The sequence below is a fragment of the Sceloporus undulatus genome, chromosome 4, assembly GCF_019175285.1.
Source record: "Sceloporus undulatus isolate JIND9_A2432 ecotype Alabama chromosome 4, SceUnd_v1.1, whole genome shotgun sequence".
NCBI lineage: Eukaryota > Metazoa > Chordata > Lepidosauria > Squamata > Phrynosomatidae > Sceloporus > Sceloporus undulatus.
The window spans coordinates 128,116,971-128,139,422 of record NC_056525.1 but is presented as its reverse complement, the minus strand read 5'-3'; the positions used below and the strand labels follow the sequence as shown (position 1 = coordinate 128,139,422).

General features: G+C 40.0%; 1 protein-coding gene across 2 annotated transcripts in view; it reads right to left on the bottom strand.

The window, feature by feature from the left end:
* Positions 1 to 430: 430 nt before the first annotated feature.
* VAMP4 (vesicle associated membrane protein 4) overlaps positions 431 to 22,452 on the bottom strand; it is a 58,407-nt gene continuing 36,385 nt past the window's right edge. Inside the window, exon 8 of one of the 2 annotated variants that reach the window (XM_042464904.1) lies at positions 431 to 1,480. In XM_042464904.1, the coding sequence (XP_042320838.1) occupies positions 1,368 to 1,480 (113 nt within the window). In that variant the 3' untranslated portion in view covers positions 431 to 1,367. Of the gene's footprint in view, positions 1,481 to 22,014; positions 22,101 to 22,452 lie in introns of those variants that run through there. The other variant, XM_042464906.1, reaches the window with a different exon arrangement.

Below are 22,452 nucleotides of genomic sequence, written 5' to 3'. Positions count from 1 at the left end.
GCTGAAACATTCCCCCATGTGCCTATGCAGCTAATTCCTGACCAGGAAGATGAAGCTACACTGTCTTCTGTTGCACAACTGAGGAGCAAAACAGAAATAGGGGCAGCCTCTGTCTCCCAGATGTACATATGCTGATAGAGGTTTACACACTGCGAATACATGCATTGGATCTCAGCTATGGCCCTAGAGGTCTCTTCCAGCTCTATGATTCTTAGAAGAAGATGATGATTCTATGAAATCCTGGACTGAATTAGAGACACAGTGGCTTTGTAGATAAGACATCAATTCTAATGATCAGACTTTTGGCAGTTTGAGGCCCAAGCGTTGTGGGACAGAGTGAGCTCCCATCACTAGTCCCAGCTTCTGCCAACCTAGCAGTTTGAAAGCATGTAAAAGTGCAAGTAGATAAACAGGTACCACTTCAGTGGGAAGGTAACAACTATCTATGCAGTCATGCTGACTACATGACCATGGAGTCGTCCTTGACAATGCTAGCTCCCTCAGCTTGGTAACAGATGAGCACTGCCCCTTACAGACACAACTTGACAATCATGTCAACAAGGAAACCTTTATGAAATCCTGGACTGTTAGCCCAAAGTTCTAACATTCTAGCTAGAATCAGAGAATGAACCCACAATAAATATGACAAGGACTATCTTGCTCCCCACTTTTATTTCAAAAGGAGCAACAGATCCAAAGGGGAACCATAAAGATTGGCAAACTTGCATAATGTACCAGGATGGAAGGAAACCACCATGTTGAAGCAATTAACCTTACATTTATGATACACAAGTGAAACTGCTTGTGCTCCAAGCACTAATTCTAATACCCAGAAAAAGCCAAATAGCTATCGTGAATGCAGGGTGTTGGGGTTCGGTCAATTTGGGCCAGTTGTTCCATATGAGGCTGAGAACCTAGTTTTTTAGGATACACGGCAACAAGAACTGGTGGCACATTGTTAGAGAATCTGTGACCACCTTCATTTTGCAAATATCCCTGGGAAACTGGAGATGAGTAAATGGCATAAGGCATGGGCACAGAAGACACGCAATATCCATGTTGGGCTATGTGATCCAGGTCTCTGGTACTGAGAGAATAAACGGTGCAGTTTCCAGCTGTAGGCTGATGCTTGGGTAGATCAATAGTTTCTTGCATAGGGTCTCTGGAGAGTGCAGCCCATCTGCCTAAAACATGCTGTGCACTGCTGTCTTCTGACTGAACTGAGGACCAACATGGATGAGAATGGATACATCTTCCAAGGCACACAGTGTTTTGACTTATTTGGGCATGGGCTGGAGAGCTCTTGTAGGTAAAACATGGATCTAGCTGCCCATTGATGTAAAAGCTCTGATTTCTTGAAGGACACTTCATGCAGATCTGATTAAGGTGGCATGAATAATCTTTGTGAAATCTTGCAGAGTGACAGAAGCACTTGCACATCCATGCTTCTTTATCAGGAGGGGATAGGCTGCAGACACCACTGGAGGAAGAAGGAGAGGGATCTGTAAAGGGGAGATTTAATGGAGGTGTGCAAAAACATCTTACAGCCATCTGTCTGTGCTCTTGTGGAGGTCATAGTCCTCTGGTGCCTAACCTGTAGAGGGGAAATGGGAGTCATTCAAATGGATGGAGCTCAAACTCATCTGCTTTCTAATATAGAAGTATTATTGAGGTTTAGCTGCTGCCATGCCTCTCTGCCCAGTTCGGCATGCCAAAAAGATGCATGGGGTCACACTCCCCCTGAAGACACAGGTTCGCAGTTTGGGGGTACTCTTGGACTCAGCTTTGAACTTGGGGGCCCAGTCTCTGCTGTGACCAGGAGTGCTTTCGCACATTTAAAACTTGTGCGTCAGCTGCGCCCGTTCCTTGAAAAAACAGATCTGGCCATGGTGGTACATGCCTTGGTTCCATCACATTTGGACTACTGTAATGGGCTCTACATGGGCCTGCCTTTGAAAATTTGTTAGTTTTTCTTCCTCTAATTTATAGGTTTTTTTCTTTTTAAAATATGTTTCATTCTTTTAATAACTATCTGTTTTAATATTGTAACAATTAAATTCCTTTTAATATACTTATTATTAATTATTTATTTTTAATTTAATTTAATTGTTTTATGTTTTTGAATTGTACTGTTTTTAATGCTGTGAAGCTGCTGTGAGTCCCAGTCCTGGGAAAAGAGCCAAATACAAATAAATATAATAAATAAATAAATGTTGCTTTAATGTTTTGTGTGTGCATGCATGTGTGCATGTCCCTTCAAGTCGCCTGTTGACTTCTGGTGATGCCATGAATTTCATAGGCTTTTCTTAGGTAAGGAATACACAAATGAGGTTTTGCTAGTTTCTTCCACTACATCACGGTTGCGGTATACATTGGCGAACTCCCATCCAAGTAATAACCAATAACTGCTTATTGGTTGGAATCTGATGCCTTTAAGGTATTTAGGCCCTTTATTTTTGGTTTGCCTGTCTTTAAAGTGTCTGTTATAATCATTTTAAAAATTGTTTTAATTATATAGTTTAATTGTTTATAAATAAAATATGTGAAGTTTTGTATGTTTTGAACATAATAATAGTAATTAATAAAATAAATAATAAATAAAACTTTTATTTCTGTGACAAGACAAACACATTAAAAACCATACAGTATTTACAAAATTATGTCCCAAGTTCCCCCCTTAAAACAGGATTAAACATGTTACAATTAAAATATCTATTAAAAACGCATAAAAAAATACAACGAGGACAGAGCGGTTGGCTAATATATGATCAGTCATTCTGTGGCCGGGCACTTTTATTCAGGAAAGGCCTGCCAGAAAAGATCCGTCTTGATGTGGTGGAAATACCTTGTTGAAATAAAAAGCCATAGAAACATGGAGTCGCTTTGGTTAAAGAAAAATAGGTTTTTAAAATAGAGGCTTGGAGTTTAGAAAAATTAGAGCAAAGGAGTAAAAAGAGCATCATGACCTGTAAGAAACTGGCACCAACAAAATTAGACATAATATACACAATTTAAGATAAGGATACTTTGTTGATGTTCAGAAGCAAGGTTAGGAGGAAAGCTACTGAATTCCTAAAGGAGGGGGTAAGGAGTGATGATGCAGTTTTAATGTATGCATGTATTTCTGGTCTGATTGTAAGAATTCTGTATGTTTAAATTGTAATTAGCCAATCAGGTGTATTGAAGAAGCCTCTTTGTCTTCAATAATATAAAAAGAGCCTTTTTGTCTTGTTCGGGGCCTCAGCTTTTTGGAACTTGAATTTCACTGAGTTCAATGTTTTCCTTTGTCGACAATAAACTTATGGATTTTAAATTTACTAGGTCCTCTTGCCCATTCTTTGCTCTGTCAGTCCTAGAACTTTAAATTTACTGAAATTTCTGTTACATTGACAGCTTTTTTAAAGCTGTCTAAGCTGGCAATTTGACGGATCTCGTCTGGCAAACCGTTCCATAGTTTGGGAGCAATTGCAGAGAAGGCCCTCTGGGAGGTAGCAGTTAGTCTGGTTTTTAAAGGCTGTAATAGATTCCTCCCAGAGGACCTGGGCGTGCGGGGCAGATTATATGGGAGCAGGTGATCCCTCAAATAGGTTGGACCCAAGCCATGTAGGGCTTAAAAGGTTATAACCAACACCTTGTACTGTGCCCGGAAACTAATAGGCAGCCCGTGAAGAGATTTTAGGATGGGTGTTATTAGGTCACTCCTAGTTTTTCCGGCGACCAGCCTGGCTGCCATATTTTGCACCAGATGAAGTTTCCGGACTAGGCACAAGGGTAGCCCCATGTAGAGCACATTACAGAAATCAAGTTGTGAAGTTACCAGTGAATGTACAACAGTTTCTAGGTCCTTTACTTCCAGGAAAGGGCGCAGCTGGCGTATCAGCCGAAGCTGATAACAGGTGCTCCTGATCGTCACATTCACCTAAATTCTCATGTGAAGCACCCCCAGACTGCGAACACAGTCCTTTGTGGAGAGAGTGACCCCATCTAGGACTGGAGGTTGCAACCCTATACCTGGTTTGGGGGCCCCTACTGTAAGTACTTCCGTTTTGTCTGAATTCAGCTTGTTTTTCCTCATCCAGCCCATTACCGCTTCATGACACTGACTGAGGGGAGAAATGCCATCTGTTGTCATAGCTGCTAATCGGGACATGGAGAAATATATTTGGGTGTCATCAGCGTACTGATAACACCCTGCCCCATGTCTGCAAATGATTTCTCCCAGCGGCTTCATATAAATGTTGAATAGCATCGGGGACAGTATAGCGCCTTGAGGGACGCCACATTTATGCTCCGTTTTCGAGGAGCAACTGTCCCTGAGCATCACCCTCTGGAATCTACCTGAGAGGAAGGACCGGAACCACTGGAATACAATGCCACCGATTCCTAACTCTCCCAGGCGTTCCAAGAGGATGTCATGAGCTATCCTTAAATTTCTGTCCAGCATTCAGCTGCACGCATTATCACATCCACCCACCGCTCTGACCACATCTCTCCTGTGTTGGCATCCCTTCACTGGCTCACCCTCCCTTTCCGCATTCAGTATAAGCTCCTGCTGTCAACGTTTAAAGCCCTCCATGGGCTGGCCCCTCCTTATTATTATTAACCTTTATTTATAAAGCACTGTAAATTTACACAGCGCTATACATACAATCTTTTTAACTGGACGATTCCCTGCCCTCAGGCTTACAATCTAAAAAGACATGACACAAAAGGAGAAGCTTTTGTGATCCGAGATCCTTACTTATCAGACCTTCTTTCTCCTCACCTTCCCACTCGGGCCCTCCATTCTGGTAGTCAGGGTCGGCTGTCCCAGCCCAGGATTTCCTCTGCCCCATCCCAGATTCTCCCCTTTTCACTCACTGCCCCTCACTCCTGGAACCTTCTTCCCCCGCGAGCAAAGGCCATCACTTCTTTAACCAGCTTCAAAACAGAGTTGAAGACCATCCTGTTCAGAGAAGCTTTCCCAGGCATTGCATAATTGTTGCTTGCTATTTGATGTTCTTTTGGTGCCTGTTTTATCGAACCATTTCCTGTATTGCTATGTACTTTATATGTATTATCCTACTAGAGAGGCAGGCTAGCTCCAACAGGCCTCCCTGGAAGAAGATTAACCATCCATTAAGAAGCCAAGCCCTCCCTCCAGTCCATCTGCCTTGGTCCAGGCCTTGGAGGTAGAGAGGAACTGCTGGACCTCATCCCCTTCCCCACCACCTTTCCCTTCTCCTTTTGTGTCATGTCTTTTTAGATTGGGGAACCGTCTAATTAAAAAGATTGTATGTACAGCGCTGTGTAAATTTACAGTGCTTTATAAATAAAGGTTAATAATAATAATATTGTGTCGAAGGCCACTGAGAAGTCTGGACGCACCAACAGGGTCACGCTTCCTCTGTCAATGCCTAGACGAAGATTGTCAGCCAGAGCAACCATGGCAGTCTCCACCCCATATCCTGTCCTGAAGCCAGTTTGAAATGGGTCTAGATAATCGGTTTCCTCCAAGATGACTTGGAGTTGAAGGGCGACATCCCTCTCGATCACCTTGCTCAAAAATGGAAGATGGGATACAGGCCTGTAGTTCTTCATATCCAGGGGGTCCAGGGAAGGTTTTTTTCAGGAGCGGTCTAACAACCACCTCTTTTAAGCAAGTTAGAACACAACCTTCCTTAAGGGATGAATTGATGACATCTCTAAGAAATACCATCAAGACATCACTCCCCTGGACGGCCAGCCATGATTGGCAGGGATTGAGGGGACAAGTTGTCTTCTTCACATTTCCAAGGATCTTGTCCACATCATCAGTACTCACTAGCTCAAACCAATCCAGTTTAACCTCAACAATGGGTTCACTGGACACCTCATCAGTCGATTCTGCTGCAATCCCGGCATCCAGGTCGGCTCTTATCTGAGAGATTTTATCTGCAAAGAGTTGTTAAAAGCATCACAGCAGGTCGTTGTTAGGTTAAGCAAAGGGTTCTGCACAGGTGGAACCTGTGTCAGTTCCCTTACCAGCCTAAACAGCTGTAAACCCTAATTAACAATAATAATTGATAATTGTAATAATAGGAGGTAGTGATAACAGCGATAGTAGTAGTAGGAGAAGCAACAGCAGCAGCACAATAAATTATTTGAGACTCACAGCACTGTGTCAAAACGCTGCCCCCAAGTGGACTGTTGAACTTTTCTAGCTGCTTCTTTGCATTCCAGTTTGCTTCTCAGATCTTTATGGTCCCCCCTCCTCACAAAATTCTGAGACTTTGGCTGAGACTGGCGAAGACTCTTAATACCCTCCACAATTGAATCCCTCACATCTCTGTGGTTTAGTTTTTAAGCTTCAGTAACCTCAAGTAAGATTCTTCAGAATAGGCTATAGCTGGTGCCCATCCTGGTCAATGACAGGAGGGGAAATTTGTCATCAGTGGTTCATTCTGATTGGTTAGGTAGGAGTGTTTGATGATGTCACACTAGTGTACCAAGTCCTCACAGTTTTGTATTAAGGGTTTCATGTTAATTCCACACAATAACTACTGTATTGTCTTGCTCTGTCCAAGTAATTTTGCTATGCATATTGTCAAGTCTCTCCTTGAAGTTCCCCCATCATGGGTTATTGTTTGTTATATTGTGTTTGTATGGAAACATAGTGAATAGTGATGTTATAGATGGGGAATTTGTTGTTGTTGCTGAAACGGTTTTGGTTAGTTGGTGGAAATGGGAGGTGGGGCTGGTGGAGGGAAGGAGAGAGACATGGGATGTTACCCAAGCCTCAAGGTCACTCTCTTGGGAAAGGAAAGAGGAGGAGGAGGGGGGATAGGAAGCAAGGGGGGTTAGGTATGAAGGGAGTTATATGCTTGTGGTTAGGTCTTTGAAGCCAGTTCTGGCAAACACCTGTCAACTGTGCTGAGATGCTCAATAAATCCTTTCTGGTTTACCCATGAAGCCTGGTAATTAAATTAGAGTCAGGGTTATCACAGATACCCAGAATTTAAAAAAAAAAAGTACAATGCTCTGCCCAAAGAAACCATATCTTAGGAGAGAGAATCTGAACCAAAACCATCCAGTGAAAATACCAGGCAAAGGTCCCTATGGCTTAACAGGTGCCAAGTGGCAGGCTTATGACAGTGGGCACCCCAAGGTTGAAGTAAGTAAATGTGTTACCCTGTTCTTTCTCCATGAGACACTTTGGGCCCACAGCAGAGAAGGGAACCTGGATATTGTGGGCATAGTGGACGCAGATTGCACCAGATATCTGATCAATCCTGAGCCTGCAGGTGGAGGAGCTACCCCAGGCTATCAGGTTTACCCAAATGGACAGGCACCCAATGGCTGGAGACCCAGTCTGGCACTGGAGTAAACCAGTACGCTTGGAGGTGGGGAAGCATATAGAGAAGCTATAGTTTGTGGTGGCTCCCACAATGGTCCATGCCATCATGTTGGGCCTAGACTGATCCCAGTTTCATAACCCCCTAACTGACTGGGAAACAGAGGAGGCAAAGTTCAACAACCCATGGTGCTAGGACCATTGGGTGCCTCTGATAGGGGTGCCAACCTAGGTGAAACCAAAGGAGGGACCACACACATGTGGTGGGCATAGTAGCCGAGCCTACCTTAACAAAAGAAGTGAACAACTTTGCAGAACGCAGGATCTCAGTTTTAAAACGGATGTCAAGATAAATTTCTTCTGACAGGCCTTCCCTGAATAATCTACCTGGTCTCCCATTGACATAGATCATCATAGAGAACACCCAAACTCCTCATCCACGTGTGTCTGACTGGCTTGATTATTGACTACTGTAATTATTTTAATTTCTATTCTTTTAATTCCTTTGATATTTTATTGGAATATGGAGAGGGAGAATGAATGATGGGATGTATTTTAACTGTATGTTGTATTTTATATTGTGTTTACCCAGTGTTGTAAGCCGCCGCGATCTTATGGGAGAGGTGTCATATAAATAAAATTTTATTATTTATTATAAGTTCCTCAAGAATACGCTGACCTGGAGGTGGTTTTAGAGGAGAGAAGATCAGATACTCTTACCTCCTCACCATTAGTCAGATTGTGCTGGTGCCAGGGTCCTAATTGCCTAAGACTAAACTATATTCTATTACTCCCACAGATCTGACAACCTTAAGAAAGTTTATAGATAATAATGTGGCTAGAACGTTCATTCAACCAGCCAGCCATGGAAGTGCCTGTGTTGTTTCAGCACAAAAATATGGACCCTTGAGGCTGCATCAATAGAAGTATAGTGTCTAGATCAAGGGAAATAATAGTGCCATTTTATTCTGCTCTGGTCAGGCCCCACCTGGAATACTGTGTCCAGTTCTGGGCACCACAATTTAAAAATAATGTTGAGAAACCGGAGTGTGTCCAAAGGAGGGCGAGTAACATGGTGAAGGGTTTGGAAACCATACCCTATGAGGAACAACTTAGGGAGCTGGGGATGTTTCACTTGGAGAAGAGAGGGTTAAGAGGTGATATGATAGCCCTGTTTAAATATTTGAATGCATGTCATATTGAGGAGGGAGCTAACTTGTTTTCTGCAGCTCCAAAAACAAGGACTAACAATGGATGCAAGCTTCCATTATTACTCTTCATAAAATCCATACCCTTTGATCATATTGTTACATTTGCATTTCAACTTTTCCTTATTGTTTATGATTCTATCTTATATTTATTCCATTATTTTTTTACTCTTTTAATCTCCAAATTACCTTCACATATTCATCTAGTGGCTTCCAGTTTTCTGCCTCTACCTTTTTCTTTTGTAACATCATTGTCAACTCGTCCATCTCCCTTAGCTCCAATATCTTTTGTATCCATTCATCTAGCTCAGGTACCTTTTGTTTTTCCAATTTTTTGCTAATAATATCCTGACTACTGTTACAAAATACAAGACTATCTTCCAATATTTCTTATCTAACTTAGATTCCAAAAAGGAAGTCATGTTTAGATAAAGTTCCGGTGTCATAGGGTATTTTATTTTGAAAATTTCCTGTATTGTATTATGTACTCTTTTCCAGAACCTTTTAATTTTTGGACATACCCACCATATGTGGTAATATGACCCCCTTTCCTTCTTGAACTTCCAACATTTATTCTCACTTAAGTTATACATTTTGGATAATCTAACTGGAGTGAAGTACCATCTATTCATAACTTTCAAGTGATTTTCCTTAAGATCCTGTGCTACAGTAAATGTAGATGTTTTTTTCCAGGAATTTTCCCAACTATACAAAGTAATAATATGCCCAATCTCTTGTGCCCATTTTATCATGTTAGATGTTACCTCTTCATGTTCCAATTCCCGTGACAGAAGTTTATAAAATTTAGCGATCTTACCTTTGTCTTTATCCCGAATTATTTTGTCTATTTCATTTTCCTTGTTCTCAAAACCTTCTTCAATTAAGTCTTATTTAAATTTTGATTTTATTTGTAAATAGCCAAACCATTGCATTTTTCCCCTCCTTCTCCAATTCCTCTTTAGTTTTTATATCCATCTTTCCCTTCTTGTTCTCTTTTAACAGATCTTTATACCTTAACCAATTTTTGTTCTCTTCCCAGCCGCTAAAAAAAGCCTCTTTCTTTTACTACATTCCAAATTTTCAACAAGGGTATAATGGTTTATAAAATCCTAATTAATCTGTTGTTTCTGATACCATATATAGGTATGCCAGCCAAATCTTATATTTGCCGCTTTGCGATTCAACAATCTTGTATTTTCTGCCTTAATCCAATCCTGCAACCATAATAATCCGCTTGCCTAAAAGTATAGTTTTAAATCCAGAAATACACATCCTCCTTTGTTTTTTTCCTTCGTTTGTCATTTAAACAGCATACCTCCAAAGTGACCCAAAGCAGCTTTATTTCAGACCCAAATTTCCCTGGAAGCCAAGTTGATCAAATTAAGGCTGTCACAAGAAGGCATGGCTCAGTAGGAAAGACAATAATGCTAGGAATGTTGGAGGGAAGTATGCCCTATGCCCTGTGAGGTACGACTTGGGATGTTTAGTCTGAAGAAGAAAAGGTTAAGAGGTGATATGATAGCCCTGTTTAAATATTTGAAGGGATGTCATATTGAAGTGGGAGCAAGCTTGTTTTCTGCTGCTCCAGAGAACAGGACTTGGAACAATGGATGAAAGCTATAAGAAAAAAGATTCCACCTTGACATTAGGAGGAACGTCCTTACAGTAAGGGCTGTTCGACAGTGGCACACACTCCCCTCAGAGAGTGGTGGAATCTCCTTCCTTGGAGATCTTTAAACAAAGGATGGATAGCCATCTGGTGGGTATGCTTTGATTGTGATTTCCTGCATGGCAGGGGGTTGGACTGGATGGCCTTTGCAGTCTCTTCCAACTCTGTGATTCTTTGATTTCAAAATTTGGTTACCAGTCCTGAAAAACAGCAAAATCAAGACCCAGCAAATGCAAATGAAAACCACCCAGGGAGAGGGTGATTTCCCAGCAGACAACGGATCATTAATTCTGGCTGACCCAGTCTGCAGTGTCTCTTGTGTTCCTTGATTTGTGTTTGAACACTGTGTTTGGTGGTCCCTATGTAGACTTGTCCACAGCTGCCTGGTATACGGTAAACTCCTGTGGCTGAGAGAGGGTCTCTCCTGCCATTCGCTGATCGAAGCATTTGCTGGGTTTTCCTTATTCAGTTTGTAGATCGCCTAGAGGTTGTGTTTCCTCTCCAGTCTCCCTATTCTGTCTGTGACTCCTTTTATGTATAGTAAAAATACCTTCCCTTTCTGTGGTTGTTTGTCTCCACTCCTCTGGGTTTTTCTGGATCTGGCAGCCCTTCTGATTTCTGAGCTGGAATAACCATTGGCCTGTAGAGCCTGGTGTAAGTGCTTCAATTCATCTTTGAGGAAGTGGGGTTCAGAGATCCTTTTTGCCCAGTCTACCACTGTTCCAAAATATGTTAATATTAATGGTCTTCCATTAGTTGTTAGAAGCAGGCTTAGACCTGTTAGATTTGACCTAAACATGTGACTGGTGGCTTCTTTTCCCTGTTGTCAGCAATATAATAATAATAATAAATAAAATATTTATTTATATCTGCCCTTCCCTTTCGAGGACCTAAAAGTCTTCTGTTTTTACCACATCAAGCCTGATTGACTGTCCAGTGGGGGAAGAGTTATTGTAAAATAGTTATTGTAAAAAGTAAACCAAGTTTGTCTACCAGTCCTGAACAACACCAAAATCAAGAACCAGCCCATGCAAATGAAAACCACCCAGGGTGAGGGGGGTTTCCCAGCAGACAATGGACTATTAATTAAATAGACACCCCGAGACCCTGCCATTCAACCACAGAACAACAGATTAACATGTAAATCGCTTCCTCTCAACCAACAGTATATATACTACCCCTCTCTCTTCCATGCCAGCATTCTCTGAAGATGCCAGACACAGCTGCAGGGAAAACGTCAGAAATGAACTCTTCTAGTACACGGCCTCATGGCCCAACCCCCCCCCCCCCCCCCCCCAAACCCCTATGGATGCTGGCCATGAAAATCTTCGACTTCACAGATTTTTATTAAGTAAAAATAGTGTTGTTGCTGTTGCTGTTGTGTGCCTTCAAGTTGTTTCCAACTTATACTGACCCTAAGGCAAACCTATCATAGGGTTTTCATAGTAAGTTTCTTCAGAGAGGTTTGCCATTGCCATCCTCTGAGGCATCAAGAGTGTGACTTGCCTGACGTCACCAAGTATTTTTCCATGGCCAAGCCAGGATTGGAACCCTGGCATCCCAGTGTACTAGTTCAATGCTCAAACCACTGCACCATGCTGGTACTCTATAAAAAATCAAAATCAAACATAAACAACTACAAGCTACAAAGTCTACAAAACAAGCTACAAACTAGTGCGCCAGCTGTGCCCATTACCTGAGACATCCGATCTGGCTATGGTGGCATATGCCTTAAATATATCCCGTTTGGATTACTGTAACACACTCTACGTGGGGCTGCCTTTGGAAGTTGTTTGGAAACCTCAGTGGGTGCAAAACACAGCAGCCAGAATGCTGACCAGGGCCAGTTATAGGGAACATATGACTCCCTTATTAAAACAGCTTCACTGGCTATTGGTTTGTTTCCGGGCATAATTCAAAGTGCTGGTCATGACCTATAAAGCCCTGTACATCTTAGGTCCAGATTATTTGAGAGATTGCATCTTCTCTTATGAACTTGTTAGAGCCCTAAGAACTTCCAGGGAAGACTTTCTCTTGGTTCCACCACAATGGCAGGCTTGCCTTGTGAGGACACAACAGAGAGCCTTCTCAGTGGCTGTTCCCACCCTTTGCAGCTCCCTTCCACAGGAAGTTAAGTTAGCCCCCAGCCTTCTTGCATTTCACCGGCAAGCAAAAAACATTTTTATTAAAGAAGGCTTCTTAACATATAATCAGGACAGGATGATTTTATATGGGGTGTGTGTGTTTTAGCGATGTTTTTAAGTCTGTATGTTGTTATTAATTTTATACTCTTTTAACTACATAATTTTAATTGCTTTTTAAATTTTTATTCTGATATTTTGTTAATGTTTTATCTTGTGAGCAAGGGGTCCTTTTATGAGAGAAAGGTGGCACTGAAGTGAAACAAACAAACAAATATAAATAAATACAAACTACAAAAACAAAATCTACAACTAACAAAACAGAATTTTAAAAGATGACTTCCTACTATCTCTTCTGCAGGTATATTTCTTTATAAAGTTCACTCCTCTTTATCTTCCCTATTAATTGCACATTATCTGTATATTTAAATAATATTAAGTAATATAACCAACAATCATCAAATCACCGTCAATGCTTTCCAAAAAGTCAATTAACAATTTCTATTCTTTCTAAAATCTTATTGTGCCGGGACAAAGGAGAGGCTGGACCCATTAGATCGGTTCTCAACAATGCCACAACTTTAATACATGGGCCATAAATCAATCAGAAATTAATTATATATTGATAAGGATTGGGCTCTGGTGACAGAATATTGCAAAAATGTGTGGAAATTGCTTATAAGATAGGAAAAAATAAATAAAAACAAAACATAAACAAACAAAGTAGAATAATGAGTGCATCACCAGAAATCTATTATAAAACGATCATAATTAATCATAATACCATCATAAATTAATCACTTTCAATATACATACATTCAGGTAGAAGGGGACATGGAGGTTAATGGTTCCATACTTAGACATACTCAGCTGGGCATCCACCCAAATCATGTCCACTAAATCCTTGAGTAGGGATGGTACCCTACAATCAATGAGATTAAGCTGGAGGAGACTTCCGGTGGCATGGCAGGCAAAAAGATAGTCATTTAGAACCCGCTGAATGATGACCACTCACTGCGGGGATTAGCTCCATTCCAGAGACATTTGGAGCAGAGAAACTGTTCCCCTTAGCATTGGAGAAGACAGAGGGACCCTCAGCCGCGATTTGGGGAACCCAGCGTCCTAACCTGAAGAAGATCTATGGGGGACATGAGCAAGTCCGGTCATGGAGAGCAAGCCACATCCACAGTGAGTCGCCATCTTGGTGGCAGCGCAACCGCCACTTTCAAAAATAGAGAGAAAGCATCAGGAAAGAAAGAAGAGAAGCTTATGAAAAACGGAATGAGATACTCCCTGAACAAACTGATTTGGAGATTCAAAGGGCTTTGTTGGTAATCTTCTGTTACTTTTTTGCTACTAAATCACATTGATGAGCTAGATTTTGATTAAAGTCGAATTTGGGCTTGGACATTGTTACAATTTCTACCTGCATTATTTCAAGAAACAATTAAGAAAACAAAACAAAACCCCCATACATTTTATTATTATTTAAAGACTGCTCTAACCCCTGTCTGATCTAAATCAGTGTGTATTGGATTGACTTTAAAATTGAAAGAAGAATTTGACCTGCACCTTGGGAAAAACAAGATAACTTGGGATTAATAATAGACATAATAGACATCAGGGGACAACCTGAGCAAACTTGGATTTGGATTCCAATTTGTATTTGAACTTTGTTGGAATTCAGAACTATCACCCTTTTAGACTTTTTTCAAACTTCTCAGACATTGCTTCTTGGACCATTCACTATTTGGAGTTAAATCTATCACTATAAAACTTTTCCTTGGAGATCCCTACTTCCCAAAGTAAAGTATTGCTAAGAAGAAAAGACAAAACTTACTGAATTGGGACAATTAGATCATTAATCAGAAAATAACATTTTGGATTTACAGTTATCTGGACTCCAGGCTAAAGGACTGAAGAAAAGGAAGGGAAAAAGGGAGTAGGAAAGAAAAAGAGTTATGGGGAATTATTGCTTTAAGTGGAAATTGACTGTTTGATTTTGTTGGTCAAAGTTTTATGAAGTTTTGCCTCTGGAAAATTTGATATTTAGGTTTTTGTTTTGTGGGGGGGGGGAGGGCTCAATCAACCAAAGTTCAGCAACCTTGGGAAACAGCACAAGGACTGACCTTGAAAATGCCAGAAGTCTAGATAAAACAGCTGAATATACAAATAGATCTTTATTTAGTCTAAGGAGATAGGTTGAGAACGTTGAAAGAGTGTAGTAAAGAGCCACAAACAGTGGAGCAATAATCTAAGAACCTTAGAGCTGTTTTCTAGATATGTATCTGATGTTGTTACTGTATCTCTTTGCTTCTCTTCTGCTTTGGTGAATACTTTTAAAAGGTTGTTATTAAGAACTTGTCTATATTTGGGATGTTGAAGTGGTGATTACTAGACATAACTTAGAATGGTGATTTTGGAAAATTTGGGGGATTTTTTGAAATTTTAAACAATCGTGTAATGTTGATAAGGTCTGGGAAAACTAGCAGGTTTTGAGAAAATACTCTATATATTGACTGTTCTGTGTGAATATTGAATCTTTCGTGGAATTTTGTTAAATTTGAAAATTTGATTTTTTAAAAAATTTGGAAATTTTTTGAAAATTGAAAAAATGAAAATTTAGGAAATTATGTACTAGGTACTACCATTTGGGTAGTTTTTAAAAAGAGTATTCCAGACCCAATTGAATTTGAAAGTTTTTTGAAATTTTGGTAAATTTGGAAGAATTTTGAAAAAATTTGAAATTTGAAAATTTCAGAAAATCTCCAAAATAATCAGAAATTCAGGAATCTACGTTATTTCTTCTACGAGCAGAATTTTTAATTTGTTAATTACCAAAAATGGCAAAGAAACCATTTCAAACAACGACATCCAACCAAAGACATCCTTCGAATCAATTAGAATATCAGAACAGAATGAAATGATGCTAGAAAAATGAGACACATGCGCAGATAATGAGAGAGAGAACCTGAGAATGAAAAGAGAAATGAAAGAGGTGAGACAAGAAATCAAGAGTGAGATGAGATATGAAACAATCTTTAGAAAATACCTCGGAATGGGAATAACGAATAAAATGAAAATTGGAAGTTAATGTTAAACAAATGGAGGATAGATTGAAAATTTATTACAACAGCAGAGAGGAACAAGAAAGCATGACAAAGTTGGAGATCAACAAGAGAGAAACTGTCTTAAACTCAGAGGGATTCCTGAAAGCAGTGATGAAAACCTATATACTCTACTAGCAAAGGCGTTAGCCACTCATGGAGGAATCAGAAAGAACACTTTCCCTGGGGAATTAGACAGGATTTACAGAATACACTCTAAAGCAGCAAAAACCAGAGATTTCCCCGGGACGTTATCGTTTATTTTGTAAGAAAACAAACAAGAGATCTGGTTCTACAACATAGCTTCACCAGAAATAATAACAAGGGAACGGTTATTCGTTCTTACGGACATACCAGGAAGAATTTGAAATCTAGAAAGGACTAGTGCTTTTTGGCCGATCAGTTAAAAACTCATGACCCCTTTCACTGGGAAGAAAATAGAAGGATTATCTCTCACCTGGAAATTAAAAAGAGTTAGATTGAACTCAATCAAAAACACGTGATTTCTGGAAAATATAAAAGGGAGATAGAGGGGTACAAGGAAAGTAGTCTATGTACAGAGAGTTGGAAAAAGCCAAGGCTTGCAGGATTCCTTTGAGAGAGGACAAGAAGAAGTGGAGCGTCAAGTCTAGAAGAAGAAGATAAGGAGAAAAACAAGAGAGGACAGTAGATTGCCTGAAGAATAACTGAAAACGTAATTAATAGCTTGATTTTCTCCCCATTGCTCATTGAAACAATAAATTTGGTATAAGTAGGATTGAGTTGAGTATTATTTTGCTATTTAATTGTTTACTTAATTGAAGAGAAGAGAGTTGAAATGAAAATATTATCTAAATGTTAAAGGACTACCTCTCCACAGAAAACAGAAAAAATCTTTACTTTCTTAGAAAAACAAAAAATGTGATATAATTTGCATACAAGAATCCCACATAAAACAGAAGATATAAGAGTAGTTAAAAACATGAGCTAGGAAAAGAATACATGGCCCAACTGACAAAAGAAAAAAAAGAGTAATCATACGTTAATAAGGTGCTAACTACAAAGAAAATTTTAAAGATAAAAAGGTCATAATTAGACTAGAAATTAAATGGAAAGGGAAAAAATTTTGGTGGGTTTATACTGTCCACAAGAAAAAAAATCTAAATTTAAGAAGACTTGAATAGATGCCCTGGATTATGACTACAATCAATTGTTCATTGGGCGATTTTAATGGCATAATCAACCCTAAATTAGATAGAAATCGGCAAAAAATCATAAAAACCAAGGCAAATTACCTACCACAAACTTTTTTCAATCTAACCAAAGAACATATGTTAATGGATGTGGGAGCATTATATGATAAAATGGAAGAATATACATTTATCAGATAGCCATAAACCTTGGCAAGGATAGATTTAGTTTTTAATGATAAACCACTGCTGAGTGAGATTAAAGATATGGAAATATACCAGAGAACTACCGGAACAACCCCCAAATTCTAACATTCAAAGTATCATAAGACAAAAATATTGGAGACTAAACGAAGAGCTTCTAAAAACCCGGTGATAGTGGAAAGACTAAAGACTTATTATCAATTATTTCAAAGAGAATACAATTAAAGACTCTCAAAACAAGCGTAATCTGGGATGCTTTCAAGCAGTAATAAGGAGTTCTTTACCAACAAACACGATTTTGCAAAGAAAAAAAGGCAAAAACTGAAGATATTGAATGACCTAATTAAGGCAAAAGAAGTAGATTAAAATCAAATCCAGGAGAAAACACAATTTAAAAGAGATTAAAATGATCCAAAACAAATATCATAGAATTAGTTACAGAATTGGAGCAAAAAATTAAAAATAAAATAATAAATTTTGAGCACCAAGTAAACTGGGAATAGTTAGCACTGAAATTAAAAAAGGAAAGAGAGAAAAAACAATAATTAAAATAAGGGAGGGGAGTGAAATATATACCCAAGCAGAAAGAGCCAGAATGTTTTTGTTACTATTATAGAGAATATATAGGGGGGGGGTCTTCAAAAGCAGTTTTACTATCGCTTGTTTTAATTTAGATGGAAATAGTCCTCCTGGAAGGATGTATTTATATTTATTTTATAGATGGTATTGTCGCCGGATAAGATAGCAAAAATTTACAAAAACACAACAAATAATGTTGGAAATGTAAGAAATCACCAGAACTTTTTTCCATTGCTGGTGGAAATGTGGAGAGGCAATAAAATATTGGACTATAATATAAAACGATCAATGGAATGTTAGGTACTAAAAAGAATTAACACGGAGATCTATTTTTAGGAATCCTGGATGATGACTTGGAAAAAAAGACATGGAAAAACATTATTTTATATGATTACCATATCTAGAATTCTTTTTGCTCAAATTGGAAAAGGAATTGACACCTACAAAGAGACAAATTAACTCAACTATTAAAAAGGACAATATTTAGATTTTTTTTTATAAAGATTGGGATTGATAATTGAATTTTTGAAAGAGCAATGAAAGAAACAGCAGTTTTAGGCCTAAAACTAAAGAAAGATTGTATTGGAGGTAATTTGATGGAGAATACATTTATCATTAAAGTTTATAAAATAAAATAAAAGTATATAGCACAGGAGAAGATACAACAAAGACTATAACAAACTTATAAGTCCTTTTTATTTTTAGTACTATTTGATGGTTGAACTATAGGAAAATAATATAGGAAAAAATGTAGAAAAATTAAGTAAGAAAGTAATGTATCTGATGAGGGAAAGAATGGGAACTACCGGGAGAACTAGACTAGGGTTTTTTTAAATAATATCCAGAAGTCAAGTCGAATGAATGAAACTGTTTGGTTCTATATTTTTCTTCTTTTCGTTTCTTTTGTGTTTGTTTGTATTCTTTGACAATAAGGATATAGGGTTAAAGTATGTAGAAGAAGGTAAGATATGTTGAAAGGAAGGTAATACGCAGGAAACAAAGAGAAGGTTATTAGGAAGAGAAGAAGGAGCTGAAGAAAGTTTGGGGAAGAAGTATACGGAGATTGATTTGACAGGAAGTAGAGGAAATGAGAAAATGAAAAAAAGAGGAAGGGGAGAAGGAGGAGAAGAAGAGGAAAAAGAAGGAAGGAAAACAAAGAAAGAAGGGAAATAAGAAAGGAAGGTATAAATGTATTAAAGGTGATAATTTTTTGTATAAAGGGTGTATTTTGGATATTTTGAAAGACTGTTTTATTTGTAGTTTTCTTCCTTTTTGTATATTTTAGATGTTTGTCTGTTGTTTTTTCAATTAAAAAATTAAAAAAGATTAAGCTGACCGGGACAGGTGAAGGGACGGCCTACATCGCCTGATTGAGATTTCCCAACTTCTATCGCTATGCATTTGGTCAGTGATGGAGAACCTTTTTGGTTGCCTGCTGGGGGCAGCGTTTACGCCCTCCGGGGTGGGGCTGCTTGCCGGGGGTGGGGGCATCCAACCTCCAGGGGCGGGGACTTCTGGGGGCGGGGCCTTCCCCACACCCTTTCCCGGCCTCCAGCTGTCTCTGACAGACAGCTACAAGTTGGGGGAAAGTGAGTAGGGGTGACAGGCGCGCGCCTGCTCCTCCTGCCCTTCCCTTGCCTCCAGCTGTTCTCCAGAGACAGTTGGGGACCATAAGGGGAAGAGGAGGAGGCCTGCGGCCCTGCTCCTCCCCAAGAGGCTTCATCAGACCTGAGGTGTCCTCCAAAGGACCATTAGGTCTGGCAAAGCCCCGCGGGGAGGAGGTGGCCCGCGCCCTGCTCCTCCCTGAGGGGCTTCGTCAGACGGTGTCCAGGTCTCGGGATGCCCCGCGGGGAGGAGGAGGAGGCATCCCCCCACCCTCTCCTCCTCGTCCTTTCCTTCGCCCAAACGGGCTCCAAGGGGCCTTTTGAACGAAGAAAGGGGAGCCGAAGGGAAGGGCTGGGCACGCATCCCGTCCTCTTCCCTTCGGTCGTTTCCTTCTCGCAGAGGAAAGGGAAGCCAAGGGAAGGGGACTGGGCACGCACCCCAGTCCTCTTCCCTTTGGTCATTTCCTCCGCAGAGGGAAAGGGAAGCCCAAGGGAAGGGGACGGGCACGCGCCCCAGTCCTCTTCCCTTCTTCATTCCTCCATGGAGAAGACAGCCTTAGGAGGGGGACAGGGCACACATCCCAGTCCCCTTCCCCTTGGTCATTTCCTCCATGCGAACGTGCTCCAAGGGCCTGTTAGCGCCGAGAAAGGGACCCCAGGTGTGAAGATGGGTTGGGAGGAAGTTCCAGACTGTCACGCCTCTGGCTCCTGCTTTCTGAGGGCCATTTTCTGGCTTCCCACTGTCAAATGGCAGGGAGGAGCAGAATGGGCACGTGCGTGCCTCTTCCGCTTTTCCCTCGCTGCCCGTGCCTGCGAAATGGCCATCATGTGCCACCTGGTCGCATGCCATAGTTCGCATCACGGCATTAGGTCCTCCTCCTACACTTTATATCATGCCTGAAGTCCCCTCTTATACTGATAACGGCCACAGGAGGGGGCCAGTTCAATGTGGCAACCCAACCCTGAATGCAATGCTAAATGTGTGGTCAATGGACACTAAGTAAATGTCACACTATCAGGGGAGAAACGTACCCATGAATAGTGAGTCAACTCAGCACATACCTGGGGCGAGAAGAACTGGAGTGCCACTGACCTCAAAAAGTTGGGATAATAGAATCACAGAGCTTGAAAAGACCTCAAGGGTCATCCAGCCCAACCCCCTGCTTGCAGAATATACAATCAATACACCCCTGACAGATGCGCATCCAACCTCTGTTTAAAAACCGCACAACAATCAGAGGGAGTGTGTTCACTGTTGAAACAGCCCTTACTATCAGGAGGTTCTTCTCATGTTTACATGAGAGAGGAAGGCTGTGTCCATCTGAAGGAGACAGTATCCAAGTAATACAGGAAAGAACAGGAAGGGGTTGAGCTAGTTGCCACATGGCAAAAGTGTATTAACTCAAATCATCATTGTACAGTGTGGGTTTGTTATAGGAGGAGTTTGTCTTGTAGCTTTGTTCTTGCGTGTGTATTTTGCAACAAGAATAAACATGCCTCTTTGGAGAAAGCCAGCCTACGGTGCTTTACTAGAAGCTGTTTTTTCCTGGCAAAGCTCTATCAACTCAAAAGCTTCAAATTACTCTGCATTTATCTCTGCATTTTCCTACAAAAACTTACACAGGCAGCTAGGGGAAGGACCTAGTCCGTGATGTCTCACACTAATGCACGAACATGGGAAATAAACATGATGAACTTGAACTCTTAGCACAACAAAGCAATATGATATAACAGCTATACTGAAACCTCGTGGATGGTCTCATATGGATGTGGGAATAGATGGGATAGATTGGAAAGTGGAATAGATAACCTTTTAAGAGAAATAGGCCAACAGGTTAAGAATATGTATAACATTATATGTCAGGGTGTTTACACCTGTGAAGAGATCCAAACTCAATCGGGAAGCTAGGTTAGAGCAACTGGGTAAAATTAAGAGGAGGGAACACACAGAATGTTCTTGTGGGAGTCTACTACAGACCCCAAGTCGACTGAGGATTGGAGAAGCCTCTTTCTAGAACAGATGACCACACACTCAGAAGAAAGAGATGTAGTAGTGATGGTACTTTAACTATCTGTATACAAGCAGCTTGGTATGTTCCTACTGTAGGTGTAAGTAGGTAGAAGTAGGATGAGACACAGTTTGATTCCTGGAAGTCTCAAAGGTTTCAGAGGCTATTAGCAAACCTCCTCCAAATTTATGTTGAATGCACAATACATTTTAATGTGTAGGAACTGTTAGCAATAACATATTTGGTGAAACTTACCTGCTATTTTTTAAGGATATAAGGATCTTTAATGCCTCTTTCTCCTTAGTCAAGATGTGGACACTCTGAAAACTGTACATATTAAACTTGGACAGCTGTTAATTATTGAGTCCAAAAACCTCTACTTCATTGCAGCTGCACAGACCAAAGCTTGTTGTTTTTGTTCTTACCACAAGCTGGACAAGACTCAAGTCTTCATTAAAATAAGTGTTCTTTTACCTCAATTATTTACTCAGAACTACATACAGTCAAAAATAGTATTTACTAGGCATTTATGTCACAATCATAAGCAATAATACCAAGAACATAGAGCTTCTGGATCCCTTAACAAATACACAGTATACAAACCATGTTTTTCACAAATGAGAACGTTGGCTCCTCAGTTTATTCAACAAAGAGTTAGGATTTTTTTAATGATAACATATATACAATTAACCCCTCCATTTTCTCCTCCTCCACTATCAGCAACTAAGAGAAAATTATTTTAAATATAAATGCATCTCTCTCTCTCATATATATATATGTGTGGTGTGTGTGTTGTGTGTGTGTAAAAAGAAAAAAATACTGGCAAGTATCTGGTTACAAAGGATGTTTTCCCCGAAAAGCAACAATGTGGTTTTGAATTTGCTTTTGATATCAGATGTGCTTATGAAGTTCCAGGTCCTTTGAATGTTCTTGACAGTACTGGGCACTGCCTTCTGGGTGAGGGTAGAGGAACATTTCGAAGCTATATACACTTTTGTTCCACTGGAACACACAGCTGTTTGCTTTGCTGTCATTTTGAAGCCATATCCACAGTGAATCCACCAGCAAGTCAAGAATTGTATTTCAGGATGATGGGAATAGTAAGACAAAAAAATGTATAAAAGCACATACAAAGGACCTGTCAACAAACTACTTTGGCATCATAATATTTAAGGATATTGTTTTTTTCTCAGATCAAAACAATTTCAAGAATACCTTTGAAGCATATTATTTTTTTATCAACTTAAACAAGAGTGCATAAATTGAAAACGATATAGTGGCACTTCAGGTATGAAAGTCCCAGCCTTGTGGTCTATGGCAGAAATGTGCCCAATAATAATATAATATAAGAAGAAGAAGAAGCTTTATTTGTATATCGCTTTTCCGTGAACGATCAAGCGGTTTCCAATATCAGATTAACAATACATACACATCCATGACTCTGCGTCGC